Source organism: Corvus cornix, chromosome 1 (genome assembly GCF_000738735.6).
Source record: "Corvus cornix cornix isolate S_Up_H32 chromosome 1, ASM73873v5, whole genome shotgun sequence".
Classification (NCBI taxonomy): domain Eukaryota; kingdom Metazoa; phylum Chordata; class Aves; order Passeriformes; family Corvidae; genus Corvus; species Corvus cornix.
This window is the reverse complement of record NC_046332.1, coordinates 18,391,161-18,414,065: the sequence shown is the minus strand read 5'-3', so window position 1 is coordinate 18,414,065 and position 22,905 is coordinate 18,391,161. Positions and strand designations below refer to the sequence as shown.

The window sequence follows — 22,905 nt, the reverse complement described above, 5'->3', positions numbered from 1 at the left end:
GAGCAAGAAGAGTGGCAGTGTGGTTTGAGAGAGTGAACTGAGAAGTACCATTCCTAAACCACAACAGCTGCTTTAACAATCTGCGTATGAAATATGTGAGGCTGTGAAGCATGACTGGATTTGCCCTTAGCTTTGATTTTGTCAGAGATCTGCCAGTTAGGATTTGTTCCAACATAATGAAGTCGGCTGTTGGCGAGATTTAATCTTCTATTGATCCCTGAGGCTTGGCAAAATAGAAACACAAATAAATGAATGAAATACACTATACAGTCTATTTGGATTTTCACTTGATGTTTATTTCTGTAAGTGCTTATTTTTATTCTACATCTGCTTTCAGTTGTGCCTGATTATGTCAAGTATTTTCTCATATCTGTCAGCTTGGACTTTTTTATTCCTCTTCATGAACCTGAAATGCAATTGAGATAGTATACAACTGTTAAAAATAGAAGTGTTGAGGGGTTTTAGGGTAAGTTCACAAGTAAATGACAAAAGCTTCACTAATGCTTCTGCTCCCTGGTATTACCAGTTTGTATCTGAAATAGACTAGCAGCAATCTAGACAACATTTGCCATCTTATTCCAGCTAGCAATGCAGGTATCCTGTATTCGTTCTAGATTATACAGAGCCTTTTGATAGCAGAGGACTTCTACAACCCTGTGTCAGTAGATGGTGGTGTTCTGAATCACAAACCATGGTTTTCAGGAAAGGGGTACTCGTAGCAGTAGATAAGGTATTTCTGATGCTGCAGGATTAAAGGAGTCTCTAGAGTGCCCTTCTCTCCCCAAAGGAAATGCGTCATGACTTTAGGGACGGCAGTTGTTTCCTGAAGGTGTTTCCTGGTAGCTCCTGCAGTTACTCCCACAAGACCCTTCTTGTGGAGCTGCCACCTCTGCATTCACCACTGAGCTCATCTTTTGGCAGTGTAACACTCTGCTACATTGCCAGAGCTGCAATTGGTGTTGGCAGACAGCATTTGACTAATAAAAACAGGCATCCACTTCTCTGTGACTTCTGCATATTTGAGGCAGAAAGACGATACCAGTAAGGTACAGGAAATAAACAGCAACCTTAACAATATTTTTAAAAAAACCTACTCCCATGGTGTTCCTATTTCGGTGTTTGTGTGATGCCATGGCTTTGTGTATCTTTAAGTGAATCTATATTAGTTTTGATTTTTTTGTAGGGGTAGAATAATTTAGAAAAATCTGTGGAAATTTTTTACCCTTAAAAGCTGCAAGTATTTTGAGGCTCAGTTACAGTACTGCTTCGATTGTATGTAAATGTGTGAAAAAACAGATATTCATGTCGTTTTAATGTAGCTCTGCTCTAGATGGTGGAGCAACAGTCATTTATATCAGTTAAAGGTGACTTAATTAGGCCAATATAAAAGCAGAAATTAAGAGTGTAAAGGGCGTTTTCCCCCTCTTTCTTAACTTGGGAGCTATCAACTCCATAAGACTTACGTGATGTTCAGCATGGAAGTTTGTTTCGCTTGCAAATGAAATAGATTTAGCAATGACCCAGCTTTCTATCATTCCTAAAAGTAACAACCCCACTCTTATTTTCCCTGGTTGTCACAAGGCAAACAAATAAGTTTGCTGTCAGTTCCAGACTAAGTTCTTAAGTGCTTTCTAGTTTCATCAACATTATTCTGCTACCATTCAGTTCAAGTGCAAAACATCACAAATGTATTTCTAATCACTAATGACTTCCCAGCAGCTAAGTGACTAATCACCAATATTTTCTTTTCATCCAGCTCTTCAAATCAATACAAGGTCACTGAAAGAGCAATGTTAAAATAGCTATATTTATAATATCTATATTTATAATATAGTATAAATTTATATATTTATAAATATCTATATTTTTTAATATCATCTATGATGTAGTCGTCCCCAGGCTGTATTATATACACAGAAATCTACATCATCAGGGAGACAAAAAGGTGGAGTTTTTTAATATCCCCTGCAAAAAGAAACCCCAAACCCCGAAACAAATCTACCGAATCACCAGTTCTGCTTCTGCTGCTGAGAACAGAGGTTAAATGACATCAAGAGTACAGAGAATATATTTTGTCTAAGTGCCAGATTGCTGTCCTGAAGAGTTACCTTATTATTAAAATAAAGGGCAGAGTGAAACTAAAAAATACAGAAACCCAAGAATTTATCCTAGTCTACACTACTTTCAGAGATGTAACAGATACAGAGCATCCACTATTGTGTGTTAAACACTCACATCTACCCCATACAGTATGACCATACCTTTTTCATGCCAATATCTCTTGACTTGCTCCTCAGCTTATTAACTTGAGACTCAGCTATTTCAGCCCTTTCTTCAGCATCATCCAGATCATGTTGCTGTTTTCTGTACTTTGAGAGGTACAGATTGGCTTGAGCTTCCTGGTGAGAAAAAAAAGAGTGCAGCTGATTTCCTCCTGTCCACATGAAACAAAGCTTTTAATTTGAAGTGGGCTGGAAAGTGCTCAGCATGACTAGGTAACAGCTGTATGGGCACCACTTGCCTCCTGCAGAACTGAGATTGTTGTTGTTTTACAGAATTGATATTCCTAGTGGCATTTTCCATGTTAAGTGTACTGAGAGGCTCTCAAGGTGCCTTCCGAGGGGCTAGGTGGAAAAAAGTTCTTCCTGTTCTTTCCCTTCCTCCCCTTCTCTTGAAAATTATACTGCAGTCAGGATAAAATGCAATACCTTTTCTTAAATATAATCAACACATATGCTAAATGTTTTACATTATATATAATATAAATACAGTTTTATATACAGGGCTTATGTAGATATAAAAAGAAATACTAATGGACACAAAATGTGTATTTGTACTAAAAATTTCTATGGATAAAACATTGTGGGTTTAGAACAATATATCTGTCAAAGGTAAAAAGGCCCAAATAGTTACTTACAGCTTCCTCTGCTTGGTGCTTGTAGCTCTTCACTTTTAATTGTAGCTTGTCAATCAGATCCTGCATCCTGGCGAGATTCTTCTTATCTTCTTCTGACTGTATCAAAACACCATTAATTGGGTTGATAGAGTAAAAAGGCTTAAATCATCTTCCACAATACAATAATCATGGATGCCATACGTATTTTAGAAACTTAAAGCTCAAAGCACAACTAGCCGTATCCTGTGTACACATGAGAAGAATTTCTACATCATCATTGAAGATGTGTGTAAGTGTGGAGGGTGAAGACTGAAAGACTACCCTTCCTATGCATATATGTGTAAGTATAAACATATTTCTTTATAGAAATCGGCACATACTTTCAGAGGTGTGCAGATACAGACAGAGTTCCTTGCTCAGGGGTGAGGAGCACGCTTGTCATTATAAAGCGTGTCATTATATATTGAAGCAGATACGGGTGAGCCTAGAACTATGTAATTTGCATAATTTGAAGTCTGATTTGAAGGCATTTCTGGTAAAAGGAGCCCGGTTTAAGCTGTCACGCTCCATAAGCAGAGGGAGCAGCTAATTCTGCCTGCTCACTATATTTGAAGAAAACAACCTTCAGCTTCTGCATACAAAAGTCAAAGTAAAACAACAGGTAGGAGACTAAATAGTCTCCTAAGGCAGATGGATGGGTTTATCTTCTTAATGCTGTTCAAAGCAAAAGGGTAAGTGCTCTGTGCTGCTTTTTGAAAGGCAAGCAGCAAGAGCAGCTGTTAGCAAACCTGCAGGAGGCTCAAGACTAGATCCTGCTGCTCAGTAATAGGTAACGGAGCCCTGGAACTCAGCAACCCTACACTGAGCAGGGCATTAGAGTCACCTGAGTCCTTCTGGCTCCTTTTAGCAATAGCAGCACAGCTGAGAGGGAGCTGGGCTCTTTCTTCTCTTGCATTGTGAATAGTCACTGAAGCCTGTTCCATATTAATACTGTGCTAAAACAGTCCAAATCCCAGCAACAGAGGCTTTCTGACATTAGTTACAACAAATCAGGCAAGAGGATGATGATCACTGGCACAGGTTTCCCAGAGAAGCTGTGGCTGGCCCATCCCTGGAATTGTTCAAGGCCAGGTTGGATGGGGCTCTGAGCAACCTGGTCTAGTGAAAGGTGTCCCTGCACATGGCAGGGAGTTGGAATGTGATGATCTCCAAGGTCCCTTCCAACCCAAAGCATTCTGTGATGGAAGCCCTAAGGAGATGTTCCTCCTGTGCCCAAAGCTTCCTGCAATCAGCAATCTCTTAAGTAAGGCCATCCTTCACTGTAACACTGAGGCAATTTACGACGTTTCTTGCCAGTGACCTGGTGGTTACTGCATACCTGGTACGTCAGCTCCTTTATGCGTCTCTCAAACTTGCGGGCTCCTTTCTGGGCATCTGAGTTGCGACGGAGTTCAGTCTCAAGTTCATTCTCCAGCTCACGAACCTGCAACAAAGGAAAAACCCTTGCCACTATGCCACATATATGTAAAGCAGCAGATAATTTGGTTCACAGTTCAAGAAACGCTGACTTCCTAGGTGTCTCCATAGAGCCAAATTTCAGGAGGAGATCTAAATGTCACCTTTCCATTCTGCTTTTTCATAAAAATATTTCAGCTGCACCATCAGTCACAGGCCATGTGCAAAGGCCAAAAAAGTTTAACTGAAGCAATTATTGGGAGAGGCTTTTGCTGATTTTAGATGCTGGGGCTTTTAATTTTTTTTTTAATCAAGGTGCTTTGCTCATCTGCTGGTCAGCAGCTCATTGTAGCTGGATAATGAAGGGGAAGCATGCTTCCAAGAACTGCTCACCTGCATTTTGTGAAACAAAGTGTCCACATTACCCCTTCTTGGCCCCTGTGAATCAGGCAGCACTAGGCTACAGATCTGGTGCCAATTCTGTAAGCAGAAGGCAGTGGTCTGAAGTTGGATCAGAAACTTACCCTGGACTCCAGTTTTTGGATCTGTTTCTTGCCACCTTTCAGAGCTATTTGTTCTGCTTCATCCAGTCGCTTCTGGAGGTCTTTAATGGTTTGCTCCATGTTCTTCTTCATTCTCTCTAAATGAGCACTAGTATCTTGCTCCTTTTTGAGCTCCTCAGCCATCATTGCTGCCTGAAAAACAACCACATTTTACAGGAAATCCCTTATGCTACTGGATTATGTTCCAGAATAAACAGTGGAAGGTTAGTCCTGAACTATCCGTTATTTGGATCATTCACTGTAGCCAAAGCTCCATGGAATACCTTCTGTGTGCATATCTTGCCTGGACAGAGAAAATGGAAGAACAGAAAAACCTTGGAGTTTTTTCCCATCTTTCCCATCTCTGTTCCAATGCTTTTATTTAAGGTTCCACCTCTGCCTTTTTCTTGTTTTCTTTATACCTGTGCTATACCACTAGGGTACTCATTTACAATGCCTACAAGTAAGCCTGTGACATTCACTATAGACATTTTACACAGAATTTATTCAAAATCTGATCTTGGTGTTTGGAGTTCTTGCAAGGTAGTAGCTTAAGAGAACTGGCAGACAAATTCCCCTGCACAGCCACAGGTGAGAGCTGCCTGAGTGGCTGTAAGAGCAGAGCAAATTCTGTAGTCTGTGGTGGGATAGAGAGTTCAGTATCAACATCTTACATAGTCTCTGCTCTTTCTGTAAGACAGGTAAAAGGATGCCAGATTAGCTCATTCCTGCTTTGATGTTTGTGCTTGCCACCAAGAGCCATTTGCAGATTTGGTACCCATCACTGACCAGTCAGCAAAAGACAGCATGCATAGTAATCCAGGGTGAAGCTGCATCAAGGAGAATCAGCATCTTCTCTCTGGCACGCAGTAATAGGGCTGTCAGCCAAGAGGCAGCGTACAGGAATAGCTTTGTCTGGCACTCCAGACATATAACACACAGAAATCTCCACTTTTAGCTTTCATTTTGTTTGTTGGTGTGATGTGAACCATCAACTGAACAATGAAGATGTGGATTTCTCCAAGTCTGTGTGAAATGAAACCACACCTGCCCAAATACCTGCCCTCCCTAGAAGAGGAAAACACTCCACCTCTCTGGGATCTTAGGCCTCATGTTTTTCCAATTCAGTAATTTTGTCACCTGGATTTTATGTACACCAGGAGTCCATTTAGCACTAGTTCAGTCTGTATTGGTTTATTTGGGTGAATGATTTACTTGATAAAAAGGTGACATGATCTGAGACTTTGAGGATCATTGGAAACTGCATCCTTGTGGAAACAAAACCCTAAAAAAATGACCAAACCCAAACCCTAAACATCAGAAAAAAAATCTGCCCTCTTTTTACCTCTAGCCTGCTTTATTTTGTAGTTTCATCAGTCACCTCCAGATAGCTGTGGAGTTTTTTCCCATTTTGGATGTATGAGCTCTAAAACAAGCACAGAAATGGTGACCTGGGAAATACATTCTTGAGTGTCCTTAGACAGTGTGGTACAAAAAGAAGTGAGCAAAGAACCAGCCTACTTACATCTGTGATTGCTTTCTTGGCTTTTTCTTCTGCATTCCGGCACTCCTGGAGTGATTCTTCCACTTCATTCTGCATCTGGGAAATGTCACCCTCCAGCTTCTTCTTTTGATTGATCAGGCTTGTGTTCTTTTATTAAGTTTTCCCCAAATGAACAGTGGAAAAGGAAGAAAAGCGATGATTAGAAACAGCTCCTCTAAATACCATAGCACACCAAGACTTCCTGATTTTTGCAACTTCTGGATTACTCAGAGCAATATTTGGGAACGGAGACCTAGGTATGTGGTAAGGGCTGGCTTGACTAGCATAGGTAACTTCAGACCGAAGAAGTATTAAAAATACTCTCAGAGCTGTAAATATTCATATTTTGATTCAGATAAAATAATGAGAAATAGGCTGAAATAGAAGAATGAATAAGGCTGTTCATTTTGGTATATGAATGATCCTTAATCAGCCAGTGAGGTGATTAAAACAATATCACCAATGGGCTGGAGAAAACACTGCAAAACATCACCAGTCTGTAGCACATTTTAATTTCTCTGTGATTATTATTTGGTGAAGAGAAGCTTTGGGTTTGTGATAAAAATGCTGTCAAGTCAAATGACACCCTAGAAATGGCAGTGTCCACCTGGACAACGCCCAAAGGCTGATCTCAGTGGACATGTGCAGGTACAGAGAGCACTTTGCTGCAGGTGGTTTCCTGTGGTTTCCTCCCCTGTGTCATCTCCCTATTGTTGAGAGCCCAGCCCTGTGGTTCTCACTGTTGAGTAACATCAGTGCCCTGCACAAAAGCAGTGCTTGTATTGTTCTCTGTCCAGGGCATGGCTTAACTAAAGCAGGAAACTGGTTTTACAGCAGGGAAGAATGAAAAAATAAAATTTACTCTTTTTATTTTCCACCAGTGTTTTTTCTGGAAGCTGTTGAAAGCAGTTGGATGAATCATGAATTCCAGCTAACTTGAAGTGAGTCAGGTGGGACATCTACAGAGTGACTTAACTCCTCTCCCCCATTTTCCCTTTCGAGGGATGGCAGGGTGTGTCTGACTTGTGATAGCCATGGACAAACAGTGTCAGTGCCCAACAGAGAAGGCTCAGTTTAACCAGTGAGGGAGAGGGCACAGAAAAAGCCAACCTGAGTGTGAAGGAGGTTCACACGCTCAGTGGCTTCCAGCAGTTCGTGCTCTGCCAGCTTCCTTGCCCGTTCAGTCTGGTCCAGCAAAGCCCTCAGCTCATCCAGCTCCGACTGGAGAAGATTGTTCCTCCTGTCAGAGACTGCCAGCTGCTCCTTCAGATCTTCATTCACATGTCCTGAGTCATCCAGCTGCACCTGAAGCTCCTAAAACAAAGCAATATGACTCCATTTCAAGCCTCTGTGCTTATATCAGAGAAACCCAGATTGCAGCGGCTACCTGGGACCAACCTCAAGAATTTCAGTGCTTTATTTATTATATTTGTATTTTATTTCCAAGCTGTAAGCTGAATAGCTTTTGTGGTATGTGGTGCAACGGAGGAAAAAAATCTGTGTGCTCAAATCTCTCAGAGCTGGCGGTTCTGGGAGAGGAGACAACAGAAGAGCTGCCTTGGCAAGAAACACTTTTTTTTTTTTTGAAGTTATTACAAATGTTGATGCAAACAACAAAGCTGAATATAAACACACTCCCTATACTCCAGACAACCGACTTGCTCTCTACTTCTTTTAAAAGCCTTGCAAGCTCACAAGAAAATCACAGGTTTACAGTTCCTCATGCTGTAGCTTTCTGCCCCTGCAAGAGGCTGCAGCCAGCAAGGGTTTTATGACTGGAACTCATCCAGCTTGTATGCAAGTCTGAGAAGAAATCCACATTTCAATATTCTCTTATGACAGATGTGATCACCAAGGCTTTCCCTTTACACTGTTAGCAGTAGCTTCCCTCCTAATTTTCATCACCACTGCTGGCTGTGGTGATGAAACCTGTGATAATGAAACCTGGCCCATGGGTACCCCTGGGTGCTTGGGGGGCCACCAGTACCTTTATTTGTGTCTGCAAGACGCGTGCTGACTTGGTTGCTTCTGCAGCGTGCCTGTTAGCGTGGCTGAGCTGGATTTCCATCTCATTGAGGTCCCCTTCCATCTTCTTCTTGAGCCGGATGGCCTCGTTTCTGCTGCGGGCTTCAGAATCCAGGGTGGACTGCAGTGAATCTATGGCACGTTGCTGGTTTCTCCTGAAAAGGACATGAAGGATGAGTGATTTTCCTCTCTGTGCAGGGACACAGAATTACTTGCAGCAGTACTTTACTTTCTGAAGGTGTCTCCCTTCCAGAAATAGTGTATTTCAGACTGACATAGGTAGCACACATACACAGCATACATAGTTTCCAGTGCCTGACTGCTGTCTAACTGGCTGGCATGCTTCACACCCTCAGCTAACTCCTGATCTGTAAGCACTTCTAGCATCCTTCTTCTGTGTTTCCTCTGGCAGTACTGGAGCAAAGAGTGCTCTCAGAGCTCTTGTAAACACAAGCAAGTACAGATTTGAACCTAACAAGAAGCACTTCCAGCCTAACAGTCACTTACTAAGATATTTACTGAATAATTTCCTGGGATGTTTTACATCTCAGCCTTTTGCTGAAGGCATTAGTGGAGGGGATTAATCAAACTGAAGGTAGGCTGCTACGTTCTAAGCTAATTACTCTAGGTGCTCTTTATAGTAAATGGGATGTACAAGCTACAGTTTATTGTGTCTTTACATGTTGAAAAAACTTTTCTTGTGCTAATTATAAGGGGAATGATTCATTAATAGAAATCTGTGTTACAGACATCTAAATTTTGAAGAGATTAAACCCACCCTGTTGACAGCCTGGTCCCCCTGGGAAAGGCAGCTTAATGTCAGTTTAAAGACAAAACAGATACAAACAGCTTAATTTTCTTGATTCTGTAACAGAGAAGTCCTACCACAAAAGTTTTGCTCTCTTACAACCAGAAGGTAACTCTAAGCACAGAATATGACACACATGGAAAGATTTATTCCATTGCTGGCCAAATTTTCCTGAAAGTGTAGGAGTTCCAGGAAATCATCAAGTCAACAAGAAAAAACTTCAGGGCCTTATTGCTTCAACAAGATGCTGAACTATGCCCTAGACTCCTAGAAAACAACATAGAATGTCAACTGAACACTCATAATCAAGGGGAAGCAGAAAGCACTAATTAGCACCGCTTGGCTTGAGATCTCTCTAATCCAGACATCTGCAGGACATCAGAAGGTGAAAGGCCAAAATATTCTTGGTTTTGAAACAATTAACGTATCAAACCCTGTAGGTATGCTGGCCAGAGTGGGCCTTGGCCTTCCACTTTCCTACTCTTTAGCCCATCAATAAACAGTGACATTATTCTTGAACTAATAACGTTATAACACCAATTAATTCAAAGTTTTCTGAGTAACTGCACAGACACATAGGCTAGCACATACTGTTAAGGGTATAACTCTTCAGACTTGCATTTCTGCTGCCTGGGAAGGGAGAGACAAAAGACATCATCCTCCTCTCACCTAATTGCTTTCCATGGTTTCCTATTTATCCCTCTTGCTTGCATGCGAGTTCCTCTCCTGTTCCATTCACACTTTCTGCATGTCTGCAATTCTCTCTGCTTACCCAAGTGGTGTACACATAACAGCAAGCTCCTCACATCCTCCCACACTCAGTGTAGCTAGAATTGCATAAATTAACTAAATGCCTTCAGATAACCTAAGTTTGAGCACCACTGAGGCAAGTACTGCGGACTTTGCCTGGGATCCCCTTGGGAGGCAGCCATCCCACACAGGATTAGGAGATGGCAGCTCTCTAGACCAAGTTGCCTCCATACTGTCAACATACAGAGTTGGTGGCCCCTGGTCTGCTGTGAATTGATTATGCCAGCCAGTTTTGTTACAGCTGCAGTTTGTTATGCATGATGGGTTTAACTGTACACCATCAGAGACTGATCTGACAGGAATATTTGAACTGAGCAAGGGAAATGTGGTAGGGCTACCCTTTGGCAAACAGTCAGAACTGTCTTGGTTTCTGGTACAGACAGTGTCTGCCTATGCTGGCATAACTACCTGTGGTGCATCTAATTGGCTTGGATCTTGAGAATAGGTCCAGTCTTTTCAGGCTTTTCCCCTAAGAAACACGCTGCTTCCTGCACAGTACCTTATATTTTCCATTTCTTCCTCCTTTTCTGTCAGTTTTCTTTCAAACTCTGCTTTAACCTGAGAAAGTTCAAGCTGAAAACGAAGGGTCTTACTTTCTTCATGCTCCAAAGCTCCCTGAAATAGAAAACACCAAGAGCTTGCAAATCAGGAATTGATTTTTTTTTTTTCCAAATCACAAACAGCAGCACAAACATGATCCCTTCACTCTTCCTGTCTCCTCCTTCAGTCTCTCTCTGTAGGCAAGGGCATGAGTAGCTTACATGGCAAAATAGCGCATTTATTTGCCTTCTAATGCAACCTGACAGCTGGAAAACTGAGCAGCAAGCTCCTCAGAGGACAAATTGTCAAACAGTTCACAGCTCACAAAAAACACCCAAACAGCACACCAACACCTTCAGCCTTCCCTGCACAGTTTTGACATCAACAGATGTTCCCTGCTCCACACCTCTGTACAGACACCCTCCAGAAATTCACAGGCTTGTAAGGGACAGGGATAAGCTAAAACAAGTTTGTTGTTGGGGGAGTGAAGGGATCCACACATCCATCCCCCCTGCTCACAAAAATCTCTCCAAATCACAAACTGCTGGAAACCTCCCAATTACATAATCTTATTATGCAAAATGACTTCAAGGAAAGAAATAATAGACATCAGCTCTATATGAAAAAATGCAAAATTTCTCTGTCCGTTCTTACAAATTAACATGAAGACAAGTCTGTGAAACAAGGGTGACTTGTTCCTGTCTGTACTCACACATTTCTCTCCTATATCGAAGTGAAGGACTAAGAAGACAATAGCCTATAAAGAAATAACAAGGTCTCTGACTTTCAGGTCTTGCATAAGCCAGGCTCAGTGTAGTTCTGTCTTCTTGCTGCTCTCATTGAACAGGAATGAAAGCACAGAACGGAACATCAAATTTTTGGAAGTGCTCTCTAAACGGTGGAACTGCACAAGCTTAGCTATGCTTCCCTTGAGAGAATGAGGAAACAGAAGGAGGGTTGTGAAAACAAAGCTGTACAAAATCCCTACTGATCTCCAGCCAACATGCAGCAGGTCAGTCAAATACACCTATCATGACAAGAAGCCACAACATAATAATGGGAACAGCACATGGAAGTTCTTTGTCATCAGCAGTGACTGCCAGAGGCCCAAAATCACAAGAAAGGGAGAAAATCTGCATTAACCCATTTCTTTCACATTTAAAGTAAGATACATCATCACTTTACTTTTGTTAGTTCCTAATACCACTGAGTTTTAGAAAGCCATTCCACACAGTCCAGGAAAGTAAACCAAGCTGCTTAGATCCCTCAAGAACTGATGTATTCTTCCTAGCAAGGGAAGTTTTTTGACAGAGTACATAATCATTCTCCACATCTCAGAGCTGTGGAAGGAAGACATGCTCTTTCCTCTGCTCTGATCATGACACCTGTTTGTCTGGCTGTGAAATCCCTGCAGTGTATAAAGCATCCTATAACAGACAAAAGAAGTTGCACAGCATTAAACTTACTAGCAGATTCCTGTCACTGGATGATCACTGGTTTAGCAGATATTATTTAGATGTAATTCAAAAGAAATGCAGCCTTCACTAAAAATCCCTTTCTTTGTGCTGTGATGCTTCTGCCAGCACCATGTACACCCTTTCTTAGCCTTGTAATGTACCTCACTTCCAAGAAAATTCATCTGCTGAGCGATGAGTGAATAACAAGGATTTCCAGTTGGATTGTTCTGTATTGGTTTGTTTCTGGAAACTGGGATGAGGCAAACCTCTTGGGTATGTGCATACTTGGCACTGGAGAAATGCATGGGGTGAGGCCAAATGCCTTTACCAAATTCCTACCGGACTGTTTTCATTTGTCTTCTGAGACTACTGCACTTATTTAAAGCAGGCTGCAGTAAACAACTCAATATCTGAGACCTTATAAAAGAGAAAGTCATCAGGAGGTTTGTTTTCTTATTCTCATAAGCAGGAAATGGTGAATTTGCTGTTGGAAACTAGACAGTAGAAATATCTGATAAAAGAGTGTAAGACCATAATTTTCAGCATTTCTATTTTCTGAAAGACTGAAATATTCTACATCAAAGTGAGCAAGGACTGAATTTTGAGGCAGTGGACAGAAGATTTCTGAGCTTCCTGAAAGTGAAAAAAAAACCCCAAACACCAAACCAACCAACCAGAGAATGGCAGCAAGGCTAGTGAATGGTATAGAAAATGTGTCTTATGAGGAACAGCTGAGGGAGTTGGGTTTGTTTAGTCACAAGAAGAGAAGACTCAGAGGGCACTGCATCACTCTCAACAGCTCCCTAGAAGGAGGTTGTAGTGAGGTGGGGGTCAGTCTCCTCTGCCTACAGTGAGACGACCAGAGGAAATGGCATAAAGCTGAGACAGGGGAGATGCAGATTAGATATTTTTAAAAAAATTAAAATTGACTGTTCAGGCATTGGAATAGACTGTCCAGGGAGGTGGTGCAGTCCCCATACCTTGAGGTATCCAAGAAACAACTGGATCTGGTGCTGGGCAATGTGGTTTAGTGGTTTAGGGGTTACAGGGGTAGTGCGGGGTGGATGGCTGGACTGGATGATCTTAGAGGTCTCTTCCAACCTTGATGATTCCATGATTCTAACAAAAACCCAAAAACTACAAGGCACCCCCTTGCAAAGGGCCTCCACTAATGATCACAGGGCTGACATCTCCAAAAGCCACTAGTCACTCTTGGAGACACTGGCTAGCAAGGCTGGGGGAGCTGGGTGCAGAGAGGCTGCACATGATAAAAATCAACACACTGGCTGTTTTCCTAAGAAGATGAACAGGATGGAAAATCCTCATAAAGATGCTCTCTTCCTTTTCCCTTGAGCTTTCTTTCCTTACCTCTGCTTCTTCCAGAGCCAGCTGAACTTCCGACTTCTCTTGCTCAACCTGCTTCTTGATTTTTTCAATTTCATGGAGGCTCTTGTTTCCTTCACTAATCTGATTGGTCAGATCAGAAATCTCCTCTGAAACAAAAAAGGATGGATGGATTTAGCAAACAGAGTGTTTGGAGCATCCTGCAATTCATGGAGTGTGATTAGAGGACCCATGCCTAAACCTGCTACCTCAAGGGCTTGTCTGTACAAGAGCCCTGCCTTACTTCCACTTCCAGCAAGAATTTTCACCTGAACAACTTGAAGGCACATCTTTTCTTGTGAGTGATTTTTGAAGTGGCTATAGTGATTTAGTTTTTATCTGTGATCTGCAGGCTAGGAACACTGTGCTCTGCTGTTTTGGCTTCATCCACTGCACCTCTGTCATCTTTCTTGTTCCTCCCCTGAGACTCCTCTGCCAGTGTTTCATTGACAGGGGGGAAAAGGCAGGCCTTCTCTGCTCTGGCCACACCAATCTCTTTGTTCAAAACATTGATGGGCAGCATCAGTGTCTCAAATGACATCAGAAAGCTCATCTCAGGATGAGATAAACACCTTTCCCCACAGCTGCTGCAGGGCACCTGCATCCCTCCAGCCATCTGCTGATGTGGCTCTTGCACTGGCTGCAGGACCTGAATGAAGCCTACCTTGGAGGTTCTTGTTTTCCCTTTTCAAAGTCTCCAGGTGGTCCAGTGTCTCCTCATAGGCATTCTTCAGCTTGAAGAGCTCAGTGCTGAGGCCACGGGCCTCCTTCTGGGAAGCCTCCAGCTCAGCCTGTGACTCCTCGTACTTCTGCTTCCAGTCATTGATGATCTTGTCAAACCCACGCTGCTTCTTGTCCAGTGAGGCAGCTGCTGAGTTGGCCTTCTCCAGGTCAATCATCATGTCCTCCAGCTCATTCTGCAGCCTGTGCTTTGTCTTTTCCAGAGACGAGCACTTGGCATTGGCCGCTTCAATTGCTTCCTCAGCTTCTTGCAAGCGGGCAGCGAGCTTTTTCCTACCAGGTGGGAAGACACAGTAAAATGACCAAGTGTCACTGCTGCCGTGTTATCCGGAAAAACTGACACCTACGCAATGACTCAATAAATCAGTTCTGAAAGGGAAAACAGGGAGGGGGTGAGGGTGAGGATGAGGCAAGGGAAAGAGGACTGGAGAGGGAAATTGAGCCTCTAGAGAGAAGGGACTATGATGGAAAAAAACAGATTAAATTATGAATACTGGTATGTGGCAGATCATTTTATGCATGTCTGTGAATATTTGAAATTGAACTTTTGAACTCTCAGGCACCAGCTAGCTACTTACTCACTGTAACTAGTATGGGCTGGTTGTAAATATTTTATAAGACCTGCTCTAAATGACAGTATCATTTTCCTCCAATTAAGAGATATGAGACAACCTCCTGTTAGGAGGCTGGTCATAGGCTTTTGTTCATAGACTATTTAGATTGGGAAATCAGGGAGTCCTGGCAAGAAGAGGTGCTGGAAATAAAGGATGGCCTAGAAAGAGAATTGTGGAGATACTAGATGAAGAAAATATGCTGAAAGTGGGGTAAGATCCTGCAGATCAGAGATGTGCAAAGGCTGAAGTTGGAGATATTCAGAGACCTTGCCAACCCGGCTGCCCTATTTCCCTAGCACACAACAAGACCCTGGGAGCACAGTCCTGCCAGTCAAGAGTATGCTGAAGCCCACTTAACTCACTTGGCATCTTCCAGCTCCTCAGTTCTCTGAATGGCATCAGTCTCATACTTGGTTCTCCACTGTGCCACTTCTGCATTTCCCTTGGAGAGAGCCCTCTGCAGCTCTGCCTTGGCTTCCTGCTCCTCCTCATACTGCTCCCGCAAGAGATCACAGTCATGCCTGGCTGCTTGCAGGGCATGAGCCAACGCATTTTTGGACTGCAGGAATAGGAAGGTCACAACATTGCAAGGTTACCTACAGCAAAACCAAAACAAACAGCCCCTAGAAATTCAAATGGAGGCTTAAGCTTTTTTTTCCTTTTTGCCTCTGGCTTTGACAGTCCAGGTTAAGTGAGGCAAGAAGTGTTTGAAGTCACCCCTAACTGGTGACATGAGGAGGAAGTTATCAAGACTGAGGATAATTTAACAACTTTGGAGAAACACCCAAACTTTTAAGATGTAAGATCTGAGATTTTGGCTATCCTACTGAGTAAGTTTTATTTAGCATTTATGTATGCTGATGATTTTCCCAAACTCTTCTCTAGTAACTTGCCTCAGCCAGGGGCAGGAACAATTAGTAGGAATCCTTGTCATTCCTACATCTCATTTCAGCTTTTATTCAGGCTACAACTGAACATGAACATTTTCTGCCACTCTGTTTCAAGGAATGGAACACAGTTAAAGCATTACCTTGGTTTCCTCTTCTAGCTGTCTCTTAAGTTCTTCAATCTGTTGTGTAAAGGATGTTTTTCCCCGGGACAGCTGACTTATCAGTGACTCCTTCTCTTCGAGTTGTCTAGTAAACTCACCTGCCATAAGATTTGACAAATAAGCAAAAAAAAAAAAAAAAGAGCAAGATGATAAAATGACAAAGTCATAGTCAAAAATCATAGTCCCACTTGTCCAATTCTGCTGAGGAAAAGAACTCACAGTGATTGTGGTTGACCTGTTGTGAAGCTTCTTCCAAGACTGTAGCCATCGGACACGTCATTTTCTTAGATTTTCTTTTTGGTTTTCCTTTTTTGGGTGGGTTTTGTGGCTTGAGTTTTTTTATTTGGTTTGTTGGGTTTTTTCAGTACTGCCAATAGCTTGATTCATTAATTTTACTTATTAAGTTTGTGGATCAGACTAGACTGATGCTTACTTTCATGGGCAGTTGTAGCTGGTTTTACTTTTTTTCCTTATTTTATATTGCTTTTCCACAAACTTCTTTTCAGAGGGCTGCAAAGCACCCTGAGAACCTCACAACGACCAGCATACAGGATGAATACATAAGGAAAACTTCATTGGGCACAGGATATGTGTTGCTGGGGGGTGAAAAGCACAGTCTTATGGGACACACAGACATTACAACACACAGGAAATGAAAAATGTCTTTGAAAATACACAGAACTGTGGTAACTGATGAGGATGTAGAAATTAAATAATACTGTTCTGCCCAGAAAGGTGGTAAGAAGTTAGAGGATATGTGGTATTTTTGGTTAGATGTGAACATCTTTTAGGGTGCAATGCCCAAGGTCAGGCTGAGGAAGATGGGATTCACACAGGCCCGGCTCCTTTTTCCCTCTAGCATTTCTAGATGCACATATCCTTGTTCCTGAAACAATAGGTACCTAGGCAGCCTGGCACATCCTGCATTCTGAGCTGGCATATCCATTTTGGCTCATGAGACAGTATCACTGTATGCTGATAAATGTGGGTATAGGTTTGTTTCAAAAGCCAGTCCAAGGCAAGGTTTCCCCACCAAGGTCATAAGAATGCTGAAGATAGAAATGTCAAAAGACACAAAGCTACTGCTCCATTCAGCAATCCCAACCCTGCCACCTTCACAGCAGATGCCATTGCAGAACACATCTCACTGCTGCAGAGGTGCCCCTGATAAATTCCTGGGAAACAGTCTATCTGGGCTGAACATGCACATACCATTCTCACTCTGGAGTTTTGTCTTCTGAGTAGTGAGGTCATTCATGAGGCGAGTCATTTCCTCCAGTTTTGTTTTTGTCTCATTCAGATGGTCTTCATAAGTGCGACAAAGCTTCTCTGCATTGGCCTAATGGGAATTGGGAGAAAAGACAAAGTTGTAGCCGCCAGGCAGACATTTGGAAGCTGTAGCCTTCAAAATGTATCCTTTTTTCTGTGTGTTTGTCTTTCAGAGGAATGGCGGATAGCAAAGACACAAACATCACAGCAGTAGAGCAGGGAAGAGCAGCCCCGTGTCTATGATCTCAGGCCATGGGACGCCCCATTAGACCACCTTTCCTGGTTTTTTTCCTTGAATTGTGTTCTGCATGTAAGCACCAGTGTAAAAAGACTCTTCAAGAACTTCAGCAGCAGTCACATGCCTATGAAGTTCAGGCATAGCTGCCTCATAATTGCTAGATGGGAAAATCACCTCCAGTGAAAATTGCTCTACTGATTCTGCTTTAATTGCCATTTACCATAAATTGGGTTTGATGACAGCTTTCTAACTATGAGAATACTGACATTTCTTTTCCTCACTTGCACTGAAAGAAATCTATTTAGAGTGCTCTGAAAGCTACCGAGATTATCTACTCAGGAAACAAAATCCACAATTCAGCTGTAGGAAGTGAAAATACACAGTGTGATCATGCAAGCCTTTGCTTTGCACTCCGTGCTAACATGGATCAAAACTGCGAACCAAGGGCAGCATCTGAAAGGACTCTGCTTAGGGTGAGAGATATCCTGCCCTGGATGGCATCACTCCAGTTGTCACCAGCCTGGAGGAGCCTAGTTTACGTGACATGTTTTTGTGCCCTGAGATACATGGATAAACAATATGCCTGTGACTGAGGATGCACTGTGTGTTTCAGACGGGCCATCTTAATCGCTGTCCCATCTCCAGGGGAGAAGGGTTGTACTGCCAGCTGGGTAAGGGAGACAAGGTGCAAGATACCAACTTCTAAAACACTTCAGCCATACCAGGAGTCCTGGGAAACCTTCAGACCAGCCTTAGCTACACATGACTTTTGGGGGCTTTGGGAAGCCTCAGGACCCTTACTTTTCCCTTGACCATCTGCTCCATGTTGGACGACAGATCATCCACTTCCATCTTCAGCTCGCTTTTCTCCTTCTCCAGCTTCTGCTTGACCCTCTGCAAGTTGTCCAGCTGCTCCCCCATCTCAGCCACACTGTCTGCGTGCTTCTTTCTCAGTGTGGCAGCTGTGGCCTCGTAGTGCAGTGTGGCCTCCTCCAGGTCGCGCCGCAGCTTCAGGAACTCCGCCTCACGCTTCTTGTTCATCTCCAGCTGGGCAGCTGTGGCTCCCCCAGCCTCCTCAAGACGCTCACTCAATTCCTCTAGCTCTCGGGCCAAATCTGATCTCTGCTTTTCCACCTTGGCTCGAGCAGCTCTTTCTGCTTCCAACTCCTCTTCTAGTTCTTCTATACGAGCCTGCCAGAGAGACATGAACACTTTTGGGTCAGTTTTACAATGATTCCCATCAGAGGACCATGAGGCACCTTGCAAACTGTTAAACCCTCTGCCAGCCCACATTTTACCTTGCTGGCAGATCAGCAGTTAAAGGACTTGCTCATTTGTGCCAGTAAATCAGATCCTGAGCTACAGTAATGATGATGAGTCACATCTTGCTTGCAGTAGATTGCTCTGCAAGTTCTAGTTCAAGACATATAGGTCCAGTGCACTGACCTTATTTTCATGTGTTTGACATTCACCTGAAGTACATGCTAACAGGAGTGACAGCAACAAAATCTCATTTTAAGAGCTCAGTGACTGAAGTAATTTCTCTCTAGGAGTGTTAAGACAGGGTTTCAATACAGCAGTATGTAGAACTGCATGGATAACGAATATTTATTTGGAGCAGTCTTTTTTATTAAAAGATTATTTTCACCAATCTGCACTTTACATCCAAGTTATACAAATATTCTTTATTAACAAAAAAAAGTGGAGCTGTTATTTTTGGGTCCAGACATTTTGTTTGGACTGTGCTGAATTTCGTTGGCCTTTTAATTTCTGTTGAAACTTTCCTGCGTGATTTAACCTTTTCTCTAAATTTCAAATCCATGCTTATCACTGCTGATCTCCTCTCCAGCAACTACCCTCACCTCCATGGTTTGGAACAATATTATTTGCTTAAAACAAAACACCAGAGCCTTTCTGCCTTGCCTGAAACCACTACCATTCTGTGGTCATATGTCCTGCTACTGGGAGGAAACACTATAGAGCGAGCATCCTGAGGGAAAAAGGAATCTGTCTGGGAAGCTATGGAGATGTACCACTTTGTGTCTCAAAGAGGAGCTGCACCTAGCCATAAAAAGTTTCTGCAAGGTCTTTCGGTGAGGCACAAAGAGAAACTCATCCTAAAATACACGATAAAAAAGCAAGCTGACCTGAAGCTCCTTGATCTTCTTCTGCAGCTGCATCACTATAGCTTGTTCATCTTCTATCTTGGAATTCAGCTGGCTCATTTCAAATTCTTTCCTGGCACAGAAAGGAAAATCCTACTGTGACAATTTGCCTTAAAGCTTCAAGTTAGGATTTTGCAGTTTTTAAAGAGTTGTTCAATAAAACTTCTAATGTATCTAAAAATGAAAACAATTCTCATGTATTGCAATTTGCATGAAAACACGTTTTCCTCTGAGCAGCAGTTTCCAAGTCAAGCCTCTGCATGCATTTGTGCAGTTATATTTCTGGTTCTTTGTCTCATACAAAAATAATGCTATTTTCAGACTCAATGGAAAAACATATTTAACAGAGTCAGGTCTCCCAACAATCTATGATAGCTAGTTAGGATGAGCAACTTTATAGAGTTCCTTCTTCCGGAAAGCTTCCAGCTTTCTCCTCTAAGCAATGAAAAACATTAGAAAATTTCTGGGTCACTTTTTTTTAATGTAGGAAAGTTTAATGAATTCTAATGTTTCCAGCATTGTGTACACAAGAGTAATTTTCCCTCCCTCCTTGGCTCCACATTTTCGTAATGGCATTTTCTTTCAGCCACCATCAGAGCAGGATGACACACCTGAAGGCTCTTAAACGACACTGTAACCGTGCTGCTTTATTTGGTACAACAGAATCAACTTCTTACTTTTTCAACTTTTCTTCCATCTGCAGCTTATCATTCTCCAAGTCCATGACACTCTCTTGGGTCAGCTTCAAATCCCCTTCCAGTTTGCGTTTTGCCCTTTCTAGATCCATCCTCACTTTCTTCTCTTGTTCAAGTGATCCCTCGAGCTTTAGGAGCAAAGCCACATAACAAATATATTGAGCACAGATGGTTTACAACAGTCAGATGTAGGTTGTGCCTAGTTCTGTGCTGAGTTCTAGTGAGCTGTGAAGCAAAAGCACTTAAGGACAAGCATCCTAGTTTACATTTTTGTTTTCTAGCAGCCAGTGGGCAAATGGGCTAAAGAAATAAAACAAAAGTGTTAGTCCATGCTTTAATTTGTGCAAGCATTACAGTTCTCTTGGCAGCAAAGTTCTGTTTGACTTCATGCCACTCACACTGCAAGTGCAAGTTGGGAGGATTTTCCCTTGTTATTGCAATCCTTTGAAAGGCTGAACACAGATAAATTTTTGTAGTGTTCCTGTAATTATACCTTTTACAGACAGCACAAGGACTACATTTCTAAAAGGACAGGAACACATTTCAAAGCTTTGCAACCTTTCAGTCTCACGAAAGGTGCACTGTAAGTGGTGGTAAAATGAGCCTCGTGAAACATAAAGGCAGAGCCAACTTACATCATCCACTTGCTGTTCCAGTTTCACTTTAGCTTTGCTCAGTGTGTTGACCTTGTCCTCTTCTGCTTGTAGGTCATCTAGAACTTGCTGATGAGATTCCTGCAAGGACTTTTTCTCCTTGGTAAGTTTGCTGATATTCTCGTCAAGTGTTGCCATTTCTTCTGTCAGATTTTTGACCTGTGTGAGAAAGGAAGATGTATTTGTAAGACTTTGAAGGAAGGGATTATCATAACAAGGCTCAAATGACTATCTGGTCTGAACTTGTAATCAGAAAAACAAGAGAAAGAAAGGGATTTATCCCCTCCCAGCACCTCGTGACTTTTTGAGTGAAATTCCCATCAAGGGAGTTAATGTCTGCCAGTTTTTGGTGTGGGTATAATACATGATTTCAAACATACTGAATTCTTTTCAGAGTCACTCCCATTGTCATGGACTCCAGCCTCTGATTCTCCTTGGGAGAAGCAGGAGATGAGCTTTTTACATTTACAGACTTTAAGGAGGAGAGGTGGAGGAATTAATGGTTACAGCAGAAAATTGTTTACTTAAAAATTCCACAAATAGGTATAATTCTTCAGCTGAAGTGCAGTAGGACTCACTTCAAAAAAAGGGAAATTTAGGCTCAGAGTTAACAATTTTTACCTCATAAGGTCAAATTACTGACCTTTTAGTGTGGCCTGTGTAACAAACAATGTAAAACCATCAGAAGACCTGTAGCACTTGTCGTAAAGGTAATCCATGCCCAGCCTCTTTTGAATATGTGAAGGTGAAGTTTTGAATGTACCTTGTTTTCAGTAGCATGCTTCTCTTTCTCTACTTTTGCAAGTGTTATTTCAAGATCATCAATATCCTTCTTGAGCTCAGAGCACTCATCTTCCAATTTTCTCTTCTTAGAAGTCAGCTCAGAATTCATCTCTTCCTCATCCTCAACCCTCTCTGTCAGTTCTTTGACTTTGGCTTCCAGCTGAATCTTGGATTTAATCAACAAGTCACATCGTTCCTCGGCATCTGCCAGAGTGTCTTGCTCCTGGTGTGGCACAAGGAAGAGGACAGCAATGACTGCCTGGCCTTTTTTCTCCCTTAGTTGACCTTTTTTCTCCCTCACTTGTCCCCTATCCTTTAAGTGGTCAGGGAGCCTGATCCAACGTACACAGCAGCATAAGGAAAATTTCCTACTCTTGATTTCAGAAGACAAGTAATTAACAGAGCAGGATGAGATAGTGGTGAACATGACTAGTCACATATGAGATTACTTGCCTGTGTTACTGCCATAGACATTGCCTTGAACAGAACCCGTTAAGATTTGCATTGTTAGCCCACCTGGTTATATGCTAAAACATGAGAACTTCTATGCACTCTGAATTTTGGCAAGACTCTGACAAGATCAACAGCTTATTTTTATTAAATTCCACTAACACTCTGGTCTGTAAACCTTTGAGTATCAAAGAATGTCTCATAAGTATATAAATCTATGTATCTACTCACAGCTTGGAGCTGGAGAAGCAAATCATTTTTTTCCTGAACTAAAGAGACTTGCTTTTCCTCAAGTTCCTTTCTCCGGGCTTCAGATTTTTCCAGGGCCTCCTTCAGTTTCAAGAATTCTTCCTTCATAGTGGCCATCTCCTTTTCAGTTTCTGCAGACTTCAGGAGAGGCTTGATCTTAAAGAAAAGCTTCATCCAAGGCCAGTTCTTGACAGCCATAAAAGCACGGATGTTCCACTGAATTACAAGAAGGGCATCCCTGGTTTAAGAGAAAACAAACAAAATTCCCTAAATCTTAGCCTGAACTGAAAAAGTGAGGGTTTCATTTTCATTCTCAGTCAGTTTCATAGGTTTGTTCTGAGCAATATTAGGAACCTGTACTAATTTCCAAGAGATACAAGAAACTTCCTCCAGATCTCTTTATTTTTGGAGACACAAAAAATTTCCGAATCTCATTTTTACCAGAGCTGCAGGCAACTAATATACAGTTGCTATTATTTTTATCACACATCCACTTAAAGCTTTTAATTTAGGGTTATCTATAGCCTTAGGAACTGTA

At 42.2% G+C, this 22,905-nt stretch overlaps 2 protein-coding genes across 15 annotated transcripts in view; one reads left to right on the top strand and one right to left on the bottom strand.

The window, feature by feature from the left end:
- HHLA2 (HERV-H LTR-associating 2) overlaps nucleotides 1-22,905 on the top strand; it is a 42,868-nt gene that overhangs the window by 15,395 nt on the left and 4,568 nt on the right. For 10 of the 14 annotated variants that reach the window (XR_005602767.1, XR_005602760.1, XR_005602762.1 and 7 more), the window contains one exon: nucleotides 20,940-20,988. The exons of 1 other annotated variant lie outside the window; for it this stretch is intronic. The gene's annotated coding sequence lies outside the window, so the exon portion shown is untranslated. Of the gene's footprint in view, nucleotides 1-7,317; nucleotides 7,548-11,466; nucleotides 11,632-17,307; nucleotides 17,445-20,939; nucleotides 20,989-22,905 lie in introns of those variants that run through there. 3 more of the 14 variants (XR_005602757.1, XR_005602756.1, XR_002044732.3) reach the window with 3 other exon arrangements.
- Nucleotides 273-22,905, bottom strand: part of MYH15 (myosin heavy chain 15) — a 45,035-nt gene continuing 22,402 nt past the window's right edge. Inside the window, exons 23-42 of the mRNA XM_010395851.2 lie at nucleotides 22,350-22,605; nucleotides 21,649-21,891; nucleotides 20,868-21,044; nucleotides 20,215-20,360; nucleotides 19,520-19,610; nucleotides 18,174-18,563; nucleotides 17,078-17,204; nucleotides 15,845-15,963; nucleotides 15,177-15,373; nucleotides 14,124-14,473; nucleotides 13,445-13,569; nucleotides 10,579-10,694; nucleotides 8,424-8,616; nucleotides 7,547-7,750; nucleotides 6,419-6,544; nucleotides 4,876-5,046; nucleotides 4,275-4,379; nucleotides 2,918-3,013; nucleotides 2,262-2,399; nucleotides 273-406 (exon numbers count right to left, since the gene is read on the bottom strand). Of these exons, the coding sequence (XP_010394153.1) occupies nucleotides 389-406; nucleotides 2,262-2,399; nucleotides 2,918-3,013; nucleotides 4,275-4,379; nucleotides 4,876-5,046; nucleotides 6,419-6,544; nucleotides 7,547-7,750; nucleotides 8,424-8,616; nucleotides 10,579-10,694; nucleotides 13,445-13,569; nucleotides 14,124-14,473; nucleotides 15,177-15,373; nucleotides 15,845-15,963; nucleotides 17,078-17,204; nucleotides 18,174-18,563; nucleotides 19,520-19,610; nucleotides 20,215-20,360; nucleotides 20,868-21,044; nucleotides 21,649-21,891; nucleotides 22,350-22,605 (3,388 nt within the window). The 3' untranslated portion in view covers nucleotides 273-388. The remainder of the gene's footprint in view (nucleotides 407-2,261; nucleotides 2,400-2,917; nucleotides 3,014-4,274; nucleotides 4,380-4,875; nucleotides 5,047-6,418; nucleotides 6,545-7,546; nucleotides 7,751-8,423; nucleotides 8,617-10,578; nucleotides 10,695-13,444; nucleotides 13,570-14,123; nucleotides 14,474-15,176; nucleotides 15,374-15,844; nucleotides 15,964-17,077; nucleotides 17,205-18,173; nucleotides 18,564-19,519; nucleotides 19,611-20,214; nucleotides 20,361-20,867; nucleotides 21,045-21,648; nucleotides 21,892-22,349; nucleotides 22,606-22,905) is intronic.